A 13,896-nucleotide genomic window follows, 5' to 3' on the forward strand; every position below is an offset into this window, starting at 1 on the left:
ACCACCTCCTACTTAAAGGGAGTTTTAATGCACTGGGCTACAAGATTATTTGGCTGTGTCTATGTTATTCGTTTGATTTACTAACCAATTTACTAATTTGTCACTTCTCCAACGCCATGATTGAAAGCGCAGTTAATCAAATTGATCAGATATTTCATGGGTTGAGAGACTGAACTGCATTCTTAACAAGACTAATATAATATGAGAATCCACTTCCACCCGAAACCTTGAATTCTCAGCTACTGGCACTAACTCAATCCAAAAGTCCTACCCCACAATTTTTGAACACAACAGTGCAACCTTATTACTGATAATATTTTCCATCAGGAAAAGGCAAATTGAAGCGAGTTTGCAACCACTCATTCACACACGGTTCTGGTTTTTAGTTGATCTCACCCTAAAAAGGGGTTACATCTTACAACATGTGGCCCCACGTTGCCGTGAATGAGTGAAGCTTCTGGTTTCTCCATTCCTACTTGTGTTCATCAGGCCCACCTTCCATCACTTTGGACGTAGCTGCCCCTCTCCTCTTGCATAACTCCAATGCCCACACAGTACTTCTCTGCTAACTCGATCGCTTATCACCATTAATCCCTGTGAGTGAGATTCTGGTACCCGATGCACTCCCCCACCATATAAACAGTCACAGGTTCTTTGTTTGATCAAGTTTCAAACTCAAGGCTACCATCCTATACTGCATCACACACACACGCAGAGGGAGAGGGAGAGCAGAATGATGGAGTGTTCCTTCTTTCTGGGTTTCATTGCTCTGTTTGCGATATTAGAACAGAGAATCTTAGTCAGAGCAGATGATGGGTTTGTGAAGACAAAAGGTGTACAGCTAATGTTGAATGGGAGCCCCTTCTATGCTAATGGGTTTAATGCCTACTGGTTCATGTACGTGGCCTCGGATCCGTCTCAAAGGAACAAAGTTTCATCTGCATTTCAAGAGGCTAAGAGCCACGGACTTAGCATAGCCAGAACTTGGGCTTTCAGTGATGGTGGCTATAAGCCGCTCCAATACTCTCCTGGATCCTACAATGAGGATATGTTCCAGGTCTATCTTGATCTTCATTTTCTTGAAATCTCTATTTCCTTTTAGCTTCATGCGGTATGATAACGGCCGTATTTTAATTTTATTTCGCTATATTGCTGATTTTGATTTTTGTCTGCTTTAATTAATGTTTAATGGATTGAAAATGAAAGGGGTTAGACTTCGTAATATCCGAAGCCAGAAGATATGGGATTAAGCTGGTGTTGAGTTTGGTGAATAACTACGACAACTTGGGAGGAAAGAAGCAGTACGTGGCTTGGGCAAGGAATCAGGGCCAGTCCGTTAATTCTGAAGATGATTTCTTCACTAACCCTGTAGTGAAGGGATACTACAAAAACCACATCAAGGTAACTCTTTTAAATTTGTTTTTATTACTATAATCCCTTCACAATGCCTGCGAAAATTACAGTGCTTGGATTAGGGGGAACTATAGAAAAGGTAAAAAGGATCAAGTAGATGATATTGCATAAACTTGGTACGTGTGGCTTGTGTAGACTAAATGATTCTTAATGAGAATTGATCTATATGTTACAGAAGGAACTTCATACTTCATATAATTGTGTAAGCTTTAAGTTGCTTCTGATATCGGAGCTTTTATCTATTGCAGACTGTACTCACTAGGCGTAACAGCATCACTGGAGTTGCTTACAAAGATGACCCAACTATAATGGCGTGGGAGCTCATGAATGAGATAAGGTGTCCTTCAGATCAAAAGGGAAAAGTAGTACAGGTAGCCCATTCTTCCACTTCTGCTTTCCATTTTCATATTTAGTGACGAACTTGGATTTCCAAATGGCTGCGAAAAAGATAAATAAAGTTGAATCTTAATTTCCTTCCTCTGGTCTCTGCACAGGCTTGGATTACCGAGATGGCGTCTTATTTGAAATCCATTGATGGAAACCACTTGCTTGAAGCTGGTCTAGAGGGTTTCTATGGCCAATCAAAGCAGCAGTCTAATCCCAACTTCCAAGTAGGGACAGATTTCATAGCAAATAACCAGATCCCTGGCATTGATTTTGCTACAGTTCACTCATACCCTGATCAATGGTGAGGATGACAATGACATTGCTGATTGTCACCGTTGTTTTTTTCAGGAATAAGTTAATACCACTCATAGTAACAATTATTTTGCATGAGCAGGCTCTCAGGTTCAGGTTATGAAGACCAACTCTCGTTCTTGAATGGGTGGCTCAACGAACATATCAAGGATGCACAGAACACTCTTCACAAGCCACTTTTGTTTGCTGAGTTTGGAATATCAACTAAGAATTTGGGTTCAAACTCAAAGGGCAGGGACGAGCTCTTCAACGATGTGTACTCTGCGATCTATTCATCGGCAAGCGGTGGTGGGGCTGCTGTTGGAGGCTTATTTTGGCAACTACTAGCTGAAGGAATGGATTCTTTTCGAGATGGCTATGAGGTAGTCTTAGGTGAGAGTCCCTCAACAGCCAGTTTGATTGCTCAAGAGTCTCAAAAGCTTAATCGAATTCGAAAGATGTTCGCGCGACTCGAAGACATCAAGAAGTGGAATGAAGCAAAAGATAGTAGTAGAGGTGCACAGTGGCGCGATGGTGCTAATGGTGGAAATTGAGATAACAAGACTTGCCTGGGGTAACAAAACTTGCCATTTTACCGACATTATTATAAGCTCAGTTATTAGTGCAAATGGAGGTGCCTGCATGATTTGCTTCATCTCCTCAAGAAGAGTCTAATATAACCGTGTGTTACTAGTATGTGAAATCTCGTAGAAGTAAGGCAAAAGAATTTATTATTATAGTAAGCAACTAGAAAGTTCTTTCCTGTAACGTAAATCGTAATATACAAGTGAGAAAATTTGTTATATGTTCTTGTTGCTGCTTCCTAGATTTATATCAGCAAATTAATTAAACGCAGAAGCTTCAGTCATCTGATCATCCAGTGAAGACGCCTCTGGATGAGTTATATGACTGTTCCATCTTTTATTGTTGCGTTCTTGAGTATGACTGTGATGCTCGACCTAATGTAAAATCCTTCCTTAGTCCTGTCGGCTTCTTTAACTCCCTGAAAAGTCAATATATTTAAATAATCAGGGAAGGATTGGCAACAAAATTCTAATATTGATTGGTAGTTTCACAAGCAAGCTTTAAACTTACATCCCCATTTGCAATAATTACATTTCTTCCGATCCGGGCATTCTTGTCGATAATACAATTCCTTTAAGAATGTTAAATTAAGAAATTAGCTTATATAAATGAAGGATAGCAATTCATCTAATCTTAACACGCAAATATGCGTGCATGCCTTGGACTGTTAAATAAAGAATCGAGACATGAGGAATGACGGGGTTATTATAGAGATATAATCGCACCTGATTTTAGTGTTCTCTCCAACACCAATTGGAACCTTCCCTTTTGCCAACTGAGATGCAATTTCAGACTCGGTTTGATAGTAGTCTGCACCCATCATCATGGTATCCTGGACAGCAAAGCCGAAATCAAAAATCCATCTGAGGTGCTAAAAAACACAATACAATGATGAAAATGTGTCAACTCAAGAAGATACTAGGGTAAGCCACCCTATCTGTAAAGAAGGCCACTAGAAGTAATCTCATTGAATTTGCACAACAATTTGACCAAAATTCCATTCCCGTTCAATAATCTTGTGTACTCTTACTTTTTTCATGACCAAAAAAGAAGGAAAACTGAATTTAAAATTCCAAAAATCTTTCAAGTGGGATCATTATTCATATTAAAGCTATAGCATTCATAAGCCATGAATATATGGAAGAGTTACAAGGTTTCAAACCCGTAACATGCAGATTTACCCAGAGCGACACCAAAAGACTACAGGGGAAACTAACAACAAAATGGGATATTGAAACTGTTAATCAAGGTTAATACAAACCCAGCTTTGTCCCAATCATTATATGTTGAATGACACAAATCTTCCTTCAAATTAGTTGTGACATGCTGATATAGCCAGCTTCTGAGAGAAAGCTCCAAGGATGTAATGCCTCAACGTAATCCCCCCAGAAGTAGAGAGAGAGAGAGAGGCAGTCCAAAAGGAGGGACGGAGCAAAGCACAGAATGCACTTAGCTTACCTGAAGTTCTACAGCAGATTCTAAACGTGAGCGCACACCAACTACAGAATGTTGAACACTACAGTCCCTCAAGAAGCAGCCGTGAGAAATAATTGCATTCACAATCTGTGAACACCAGTTGAGAAGTCATGAGCAACAAAAATGCCAAATAAACAAACTGATTGAAGCTTGTCATCAACTTCGTAATACCTTGCAATTTTCAACTTTAGAGGGTGGTAGGAATCTTGGAGAAGTGAAGAAAGGCGTCTTTGGATCATAAAATTCAAACTTGGGAGGCTACATATAATAGCATTTGTGATCAGTAAATATGCTAAATTTTTCTCAGCGCAAGAAAACGTGTCCATTATAGTATTATTATTCTAAAAAACATTATCAATCCATGATTATCAATGATATCTTCATGTTCTAGGCTTCTTGTTACTATAATTCTTCTGTATTTTGACTGATTCCCAAGATCTGAAGCAACATAAGAAACTCTTCCTAGTCTGTGACAGGTTTTCATTTCTTCAAAAAATGAATTACACCAACAACCAAATTATAAAAAAATTAGGGGGAAATAACAAGTCAGGACCTCATAAGAAGATTAATGCCAACTTGAGATTTTTTTAAGGTTTTGGTATTGAAACATAGGAGAAGGAGTATTGAATTTGAGAGTTTTAGTTGTGAAGAGATTCTGACTTGATATAAATTTTCTTGTGAGGACTTTATTTTTCATTCTCCCTATAATTTTTACCATTAAAATATCCCACCACTTTATAAAATGACCAAGTAACAACATAGTCAATCGAAACAAACCTTCTGGTATCAACCAAGAGAAATAACAGTTCACAGAATAGTTAAACCAACCTGTTCTGTTAGGGCCAGATTAGCATCGAAGAAGGACTTTATAGTTCCAATGTCTTCCCAATAGTCATTAAACAAAAATGCCTGAGAATGTCAGTAACATCAGAAGCATCAAGTGTTACCGGTTAATCTAAAGTAATCCATTTTCTAGACCATTCAGTGATTTAAAATAAGAGAAATATAGGCATCAAGTTCATGATTGGAGGTTCGTCTCACTTGGACATTGTGCTCATTCACAGCAGAAGGAATAATTTCAGATCCGAAGTCATTGCATAAAGGAAAGCTCCATTTCAATAGTTTCAGTAAGGTCTCAGTTCTGAAGACATAAATACCCATCGATGCAATGTAAGGATATTTTTCTGCTTCTTGTGCAGATAATCCTAGGAGGGTGGTGTCCACCCGCTGCAGTTATTAAATGTGACAATGCATCAGCTTCGTTGGGCAGAAAACTGAGTAATTAAGTCCCAATATGGCTTTAGTGCTAAAAAAGACGCAGTGAATGTGAGGAACAGTATATTTACCATTGCCTTCAGATTTGAGCCCTTGGGTTTCTCTGCAAACTGAATAACTCTTCCTGCCGGATCAATTTTCATCAGCCCATAATCTGAAGCACGGCTGTAAAAGAACTAAGACTGATCAACTTCAAAAACATCATGACGATCTATTATCAATGAAACTTCTGCCTCAAAAAATGAGGCAGCATGCCTCCATTGTAAGAAGATCAAACCAAATCACATGAAGTGCGCATCAGGTTTCGCATGCACCTGTCATCCATAGGTACACACGACACTGTGATATCAGCATTTGTGTCTATATGTTTCTGCAAGTACAGTTTTCAACACTCAGCATGAATAATAGAAAACTACAACTATTATTTAGATTGATCTTTGACAATAAATTATCTCACTCTTACCTGCACAAAGTCCATATAGTTCATTCGGTAAAGATGATCGCCAGAAAGTATCAATATATGCTCAACATTCTTATTCTTGGCATCCTACAAATTAATCCTGACACTCATTTACTCTATCGATACAATATCTTCGACATATATGCAAACATCGTTGATTCACTAGTTCTTACCTCAAAAACCCATATAAATTGCCTCACGGCATCAGCTGTCCCTTGGAACCATTTCTTCCCTGCTTCTCCAGGTGTTTGAGTAGCAGCCAGGACCTGATGTGATGTCAGATAAATTATACTCTTTAGGATTCATCTAATTTATAATTCCCGCTAAAATGTCCTCGCTGTAGGACAACAAGTCTCCCTTATTTTTCTATTTGCTTCTATAAAATATTGTCAATTCTGCCACATAGGAAGTCGAAGAAACTTTCGTGTGCCAAATAAAATTACCTCCACAAAATCATCTCCAAACTTAACGCCATTGCCGTAAGTGCGAGACAAGTGGCGATTAAGGGAGAAAGAGTTGAACTGCGTTAAAATGAATATCTTTCTTATGCCACTGTTGATGCAATTGCTCATCGGGATATCTATAAGTCTGTAACACCCTCCAATTGGAACCTGCCAGCAGGCAAAAGCTATTGATAACTGAGAATTTAATTCAAAGTCAAACTTCGCATAAAATGATTCCAATTATTAGAACTCGGGACGTTGTTGCATCCATTTATGCTGAATCGAAACATTTAATCATTGATTCAGTTTAGTAGGGAAAACAAAAACAAAACAAAACAAAATATCATACCGCTGGCTTGGCTCTTCTGCTTGTAAGAGGAAAAAGGCGAGTTCCAGCACCTCCACCCAATATGATGGAGGCTACATTTTTTGGGTCTGCTTCTGGAGTCTCGACTTTGGGTGCCTGGTACACCCGAAACGGAAATGCAACAGTAATACTTAAAACAATAACACAAATACTTCAGCTTTGGCGCTGCCATCGGATTTAAAACTCAAAAACAGAAAAGTGATCTCAATCATTTCAAAGAAAATATGGCATTTAGCTTTCTTTTTCGTACCACAGCCTCTTTGTTGATGTCTGGTGTGAGAACAGAGTGCGCAACGCCACGCTTGAACTTTCGACCATTCATATCGGGGTTTGAACTATTCTGGAATTGAAAAGATGAAAGTCTGGAACTCAGGCTTCCCCTTGTAGTCTCACCCCAGAACCCAGTACGAGTACCTGTTTTACAGCGGACTGCCTCGCTGGCCTTGATCAGACTGGCATTGGCATTCAGAATTGCGCAAGCAGAATCCATTGTTGAGTTAACCGCAGGATCAAAATCCTACAGTGCCTAACCAGGAACTTACAACAGAGAGTTAGTGTATCTTCGGTATTCAATTGTACCACCGCGGAGTTTGGTGAGAAGCTAAAACCTCCAAACCTTCGAGAGACGAATTAGGCCAGAAAGGGAGGAAGCAGAACTAGATGAAGGGCGCCTAAAACGGCCAGATTTCTTCCTAGTACTCTACTCTGTTGAAGAGGAAGAAAGCGACGTGTGAGAGACAAAAAAATAAAAAGCGCGGAGGGTGAGGCCGCTTGAAGTTGAAAGGGAAGGAAGGATGATGAAGTATGTGACAGTGAGATCCGTTCGCAACTTGGCATGCGAGCCGTCACGAGAAACCTGGCAAGTCTCACAGATCACTCTGTTTTCTCCTCAGTCGGCAGTAGCAACGCAATTCCATGACGTCCGGAGAGAAACCGAAACCGAAATCTTCTCCCATAATGGGGCTATAATTTTTTCATTTAAAATAATATTGCTATAAAAATAATATTGCTATATTATTTTATGCCCTTTTATGTTTACGTACGCACTCCGCAAGAAATGTCACTGATGAATAATGACTACTTCCTTTTAAAATATAAAATATTTTTAATTAAATTTTATTATAATAAAATAATTATTTATCTTTAAATTAATTTTATTTTTTATACTTATCTTTATTTAATATAATGTCTCATTATAAAATAAATATAAAATAATTTAGATACTTAAAAATAATAATAATAATTATGTTTAAAAAATTAAAAATAAAAATACTTTATATTTTTAAATATTTAATCTCACAAAAAATATCTTACATTTTTAAATGGTTGAAACATATCTTATTAATTTTTTTCATTTAAAATAGTATTGCCATGAATAGTTGCATTTATCCACGTTAGTATTTGTTGCATGCGTCGAGGGTCAGAGCAAAATTATAGCATTTTTTTAATTATTTAATTTCTAATTATATAGTCCTGCATCAATTGTTTTTATTACTTAATTAATTATCAATTAATTTCTCCTATTTTTTCAGTGAATTTGAAAATATTCAAACATTTCTCCTTCGCAGATAATATAGCTAAAAATAGAAAACAGTTTTGTTGATATTTTGGATGATCCATCAACTTGTAATTTAAAATTAGAGTGGGTCTCGTGAAAATGAACCAGAAATATGAGATTTATCATTGGCAATGAATTCTAATAAATAGGAGAATGATGACCTTCTACTAATTTTATTTTCCTTTCATTTTATAATATTGATAAAAACAAGTGTTGATTAAAATTTAGGGCGATCAACCAGCAATTTAGAACTAGAGGAGGTGGTGTAACTTGCTATAAAATGAGGTACGGATACATCATGCACGATTGATGATATGATTAGCCACATAAGAATGGCACGTATCAGTTCACGGTTTAAATCTCGCATGGCTGGAAAAATTATTTTTTTTTAACAAAAAGAAGTATAACTTCCAAATCATCGATTTTAATAATATTAATAACAATTAATACAAATATAAAGTGTATAAAAAATTACTCCCTCTGTTAAAAAATATAATGTATTTTTAATTGAATCTCACCCTCCAATAAAGTAATTATCTATTTTCAAACTAACCATATCTTTTTATATTTATCTGTATTAAACATCCTATAATAAATATAAAGCCATTCATTGATGGAGGCATTTATAAAAAAATAATAATTATATCTCAAAAGATTAAAAATGCCTCATATTTTTTAACATCTAACCCTCAAAAAATGACTCACATTCTTGCATGGGAGGAGTACATAGTTATCCAATAATGACTACACTCAGGTTTCACGTAGTTTTGAAATATTTAACATTTTACATATTTTATGTAATTTTGTTTAATAGAATTTTATTTACATGCTCTAATAGATTATAGAATTTTTAAATTAATTTTTCGTCCATTACAAAAATCTAATGGGATGATTGACCAACCAAATCCTTCCCATGGTATGGTAGGGCTCAGGAGCAACATCAACGGGTCCATGTCGTGTGAATAAAACATCATGGGTGGCCGTAATAATTAGGTTCTGGCATTGCTTTTTTAATTTTTTGTAATTTTTGATTAGAAGAGTGGCCGATTTTCGTGGAGGAATTTGACGATGATGATGGCCTAACAATAACAAGGAAGAAACTTGACGAGGTTGAATGCGATTAGGACGCAACTGGAAAGTACGAAGTCGTGTGTTGAATAATAACGTGCCTCGTCATCGTAGCCTCCTTCAAAACCGCTGCTCCACTCCCTCCAATCTTTCACCCTAGCCATTTAATTTCTCAACCTGCTGAATATTATTTTCTGTATAATAAGATTAAATATCATGAAATAAAATAGGATCTGCAGTTGTGCATCTATGAATAATGAATAAGTACATTTCAAGTGAATTTTTATATTAATTTCCAGTTATCATGATTTTCATATAATTATTGTATGTATAATTGAAATCAAATATACTATATTTTCATTGTATATTCATTATTATGTTTTCAAGCACTATTATTTTTAAATCTTTACGTACAATTTTGTATATATAGCTTGATTTTCATCCCGCACATATTTGAAAGGGTGGGGTGCGACTGATTATAAAAGCAAGTGACGTGATGGTTGAGGATTCTCTAACAAACAATATATATATGTGTGTATGTATATATATGTGTGTGTATATGTATATTAAATTTAGTAGGTGGTTTGATCAATATTTAAAAATTGTCAAGATATATTTCCATCTAAAATTTAAAAATAACCATTGCAGTCAAAACATTCACCACGTATGTCATTGCTTTTAAAATTTGAGATTTAATACGTTTTGTAAGCTTTTTTTATTAAAAAATATATGACATTTTTAATCAAATCTCACTTCTCAATAAAATAGTTACTTATTTTTAAACTAACTTTCTTTTTTATATTTACTTTTATTAAATATCCTATAATAAATATAAAATTATTTATCAATATGAAAACTTTAAAAAAAAAATAATAATTACACTTTAAAAAAATAGCATCAAAAAATGTCTTATATTTTTAAACGAAGTAAATATCATATAACAAAAATTTTTATAACAGTTTAATTAAATTAAACAATTGTTATTATGTCATAGAAAATACTTATTGAACCCAAATTCGATTATCTAGAATGGTTGGGTTCAGTTGGATAAATTCAATAAGGAAGATTTAACTACTCAATCTTTTATACAATAATAACAAGTCTTATCTCATTAGGTAAGGTAGGTTACATAAATTATATGACATTATTGTGCTCTATCATTTATTAAGTTTTTAAAAATATTGTTGACTACTCAGTCTTTTATATTTAATATAATTTTATCTAATTAAATTAAAATAAGCAAAGTTTAAACTATTAATAATATCAATAATTAGAATTTATCATAAGCCAATATAAATACTAATATACAAAAAATTTACATGTCTTAATATAATTTAAAAGAGGTATACAATATTAAGTATATAAATTTTAACTATTTCATAATGTCATAAGTTAGATTATTTAAAAATAAATAAATATAATTAAGCAAATTTTCTTACAAGTAAGACGAATTTAAACTCAATTTTAATTATGGTACAGTCGGTTAAGGAAAAGAAAAAGCGGATCGTGAAATTCAGTTATAAGCAGCTCATCAACAGGCTCATTGCGATTTTTTTGGACAAGTCAATCAATGTGCACGCGTTACATGCGAAAAGTGATACTAGACCGTGACAGGGAACTAATTAAATAACCTATTAATATCATACAGACCTTGATGAACAATACCTGCTGGCTCTTAGCCTAGCAAAATCGGAAAACAGGACCTTGAGGCCATGATTTGAAGAAACGAAACCGTGCTTGAATGGGATCTTCCCACCTGAATATTTTGCTATAAAGCAGCAGAATTCAAAATATTCAGAAGGATCAGTCTCAAGCAACTAGTGCAGAGATTCGAAACGTTTATTCATACGAATTTCCCGCTGCCTTTTGAACATAAGAAACCATACCATCATAATCCAGCCCCCTCTGATGAATCTAGTGAACCCTAACGAATTACTTTCTCAAACCAGGACCGAAGAATCTCCTGCTGAGGTATTGATTGAAACTTGAAAGCATTCAAGAACCTACAATAACTCGATCTCTTCACACTTCACTGCTGCCTGGTGATTCTTAGCTTATCTCCTTTTCCATGAACAACCTCATTTCTTGCTTCCCTTACGATAAAAAGAATCAACAAAAGTTCCTCAGTGTGACGTACCCATGTCATATTCCTAATGCCTAGCTTTGATAACCATCGTTTCAACCATGCCACCAGTCCATGTTGCGCAACTTCTTCTGATTTCGGAATGAGAGAGGATGCGAGAAAGATGATCAATAGATTCTTCTTCCTCATCACGCATTTAATAGCTCCTTTATTATTTTTGCCGTATAAGCTGAAATTTAATTTCAGATCTATGTTTGTTGGGGGGAAAATCATAAAATACACGCTGTCAGAATGCAAAGAGAATGGTGTGGATTTGGGGCAATATGTTGAGGTTCCTCTTTTGCATAAATGAGTTAATAAGATGAACTTTCAAGATACTATTGACATAGTGAAGACAAGGCTTTTTAGATGGTGGCCTAGTTCTCTTTTGTTTGCCGGGTGCACCACTTTGGTCTTGTCTATTACCCCGGCTATTTTGGGACATGTTATGCAAACTTCTCTGCTCCCTAATAGTACTTGTAAGGCTTTGGATAGGTGTAATTGAGACTTTTTGTGGGGAAGCTCTAATGAACAGCAGGAAGTAGACTTGGTGGCTTGGGATGAGGTGTGTAAGCCTAAGAGGCAAGGTGGGCTTGAGCTTCGTCATGTTAGGAATTGGAATTTTGCTTTTCTTATGAAGCTTGGTTGGAGTCTTTGTAAGAAATATGATGAGTTTTGAGTCAAAGTGGTTAGAGATAAATACTGTTGTGGGGATGACTTAATTTCCAAAATTGATGCTAAATGACCTGGTTTCAATGTTTGGGTGGGTATTAAAACAAGTTGGGATAAGGTTGAAGCAAGGTTAGAACGTGTTAATAATGGGGAGACTGTTTGATGGTGTGGGGAGAAGAATGGGTTGTTTTTTTATCAAATTAGCTTATAACATGATCTCGAATAATGCTCAGCATTTAAATAGTGGGTGGGAGAAAATTTAAAAGATTAAAGCCCCGCAATGACATCAATCCTTTCTTTGGTTGGCCTATCATGGTAGTCTTCTCACCAATTATATGAGGAAGAAACATGGTTTGTCTAACATCCCAATTTAAATTTTAATAGTTAATTTGGGTTAATAAAAATTTTAAAAAATATTTAGAGGTAAATAAATTAGTAGGAGATGATTATTAGATCTAACTTAGGATATAATTCTAAGTTAAGATTTTAAAAATTATTATCATTAGGAAAGAAGAAAGAGAAATATAATAGAGAGAGAGATTGAGAAATGAAATATATATAGGAATTAAAAAAATAAATAAAAAAATGAGGAGGTGGACATTTTGCTTGCACAGTGTAATGTATAAATATATATATATTAATAAATTAAAAAAAAGAAGAGGAGAACAAAAGACTTTCAGCCGCCGCATGCATCATGTGTATAAAATAATAAAAAAAAAAGAAGAGAGAGGAAAGAAGAAATAATAATAAAAAAATGTGTGAGACCCACTGAATTTTTATAAAAACTCACCTGTTTCCTTCGTTTCTTCATTCTTCCCTGTGCGCGAGCTGAGGCAGAGAGAAAGCGTCTGTGAGCGTGAGTCGCCGGTGCGAAAGATCTGAATTTTTAAGGTAAGAGTTTTTAATAGGATATTTAGGGTGTGATTTCAAGCTTTTCAAGACTAAGTAAGTGTTCTAAAATTTTTCTTAGTCAGCCTTCCTCTTTGGTTTCTGATTTTATGGTGGTAAAAAATTTAAGATTTGGAAGAGGGATAAATTTATGTTGAATAAATATGGTTTTTGAGGTTGTTAGTAGTATAATAAATGTTCTAGAGTATAAATTTATTGATGATCTTTGAATTTGTGGCTTATGGATCAAATTCTAAATTAGATCTGAAAATATATGTTGATTTACTGAGATTTAGATGATTATTTGGGATGAGAAATGAATTATTATGACTATAGGATTATGATTCTAAGTAAGAGACTCAATTTTTAATTTTTGAGTATTTTAGGTATGAATTTATGAAATAAAAAAAAAATTTGATAATAGAAATTAGTTTAGAAGTTGATTTTTAGATTATTAATGTTTATTAATGAGTAAAAGAGGAGTTAAAAATTTTATTTAATAGTATTAACTCTAGATTTGTATTAAGATTGAGATTAGGAATTATGTTATATTTTTAATTCTATTATTAGAATTATTTTATTAGTTTCAAAAATTGAAACTAATATTTATAAATAATATGTTATTTATAGATTGTGTTGTTGGTGAAAATTGTAGTGGGAGAGAAATTGTAAAGAATAATTTATTGAAAAAGCCAAGAAATAACCATGCTTTTAATTTGTGATTAGTATTACTTCATGTTAATTGGGTGATTATTGAGAAAATTATGAATTTTGTAATATTGTATAATTGTGCAATATTATTATGAATTTGTTTGATTATTGTGGGAGGTCTTAGGAGACTTGCTATTGTTGTTGTATTTATGTGCCACGTGGTACGCCCCTATTGGAGCT

The 13,896-nt window shown here is 34.6% G+C and overlaps 2 protein-coding genes across 2 annotated transcripts; one reads left to right on the forward strand and one right to left on the reverse strand.

Annotated features, from left to right (window-relative positions):
• Positions 1-517: 517 nt before the first annotated feature.
• On the forward strand, positions 518-2,896 carry LOC129318941 (mannan endo-1,4-beta-mannosidase 7-like). The gene is made up of 5 exons (XM_054963953.1): positions 518-1,057; positions 1,207-1,401; positions 1,662-1,784; positions 1,908-2,101; positions 2,195-2,896. Exons 1-5 carry the CDS (start codon positions 734-736, stop codon positions 2,643-2,645), a joined length of 1,287 nt encoding a protein of 428 aa, XP_054819928.1. The 5' UTR covers positions 518-733; the 3' UTR covers positions 2,646-2,896.
• Positions 2,806-7,616, reverse strand: LOC129318940 (glucose-1-phosphate adenylyltransferase large subunit 1). Its single transcript, XM_054963952.1, has 14 exons — positions 6,948-7,616; positions 6,680-6,793; positions 6,331-6,498; positions 6,061-6,153; positions 5,891-5,974; positions 5,742-5,797; positions 5,499-5,592; positions 5,194-5,379; positions 4,981-5,061; positions 4,324-4,410; positions 4,135-4,239; positions 3,402-3,508; positions 3,187-3,247; positions 2,806-3,094 (listed from the first exon to the last, which is right to left on the reverse strand). The coding sequence occupies exons 1-14, from the start codon at positions 7,185-7,187 to the stop codon at positions 2,993-2,995; spliced, it is 1,578 nt and encodes a 525-aa protein (XP_054819927.1). The 5' UTR covers positions 7,188-7,616; the 3' UTR covers positions 2,806-2,992.
• Between the last annotated feature and the right edge of the window lie 6,280 nt (positions 7,617-13,896).

This window comes from Prosopis cineraria, unplaced genomic scaffold, assembly GCF_029017545.1.
Source record: "Prosopis cineraria cultivar Desert tree isolate PC_DT_omini unplaced genomic scaffold, ASM2901754v1 PC8, whole genome shotgun sequence".
Lineage (NCBI taxonomy): Eukaryota > Viridiplantae > Streptophyta > Magnoliopsida > Fabales > Fabaceae > Prosopis > Prosopis cineraria.

Excerpts from the sequence above, each read along its gene's own strand:
- LOC129318940 (XM_054963952.1), bottom strand. The coding sequence starts at position 7,187 with ATGGATTCTGCTTGCGCAATTCTGAATGCCAATGCCAGTCTGATCAAG. Across the intron at positions 5,380-5,498 it reads GCTCAAATCTGAAGGCAATG|CGGGTGGACACCACCCTCCT; the intron begins GTAAATATACTG and ends TAATAACTGCAG. Across the intron at positions 4,240-4,323 it reads CTAAAGTTGAAAATTGCAAG|ATTGTGAATGCAATTATTTC; the intron begins GTATTACGAAGT and ends TGGTGTTCACAG.
- LOC129318941 (XM_054963953.1), top strand. The coding sequence starts at position 734 with ATGATGGAGTGTTCCTTCTTTCTGGGTTTCATTGCTCTGTTTGCGATA. Across the intron at positions 1,058-1,206 it reads ACAATGAGGATATGTTCCAG|GGGTTAGACTTCGTAATATC; the intron begins GTCTATCTTGAT and ends TGAAAATGAAAG. Across the intron at positions 2,102-2,194 it reads CACTCATACCCTGATCAATG|GCTCTCAGGTTCAGGTTATG; the intron begins GTGAGGATGACA and ends TTGCATGAGCAG.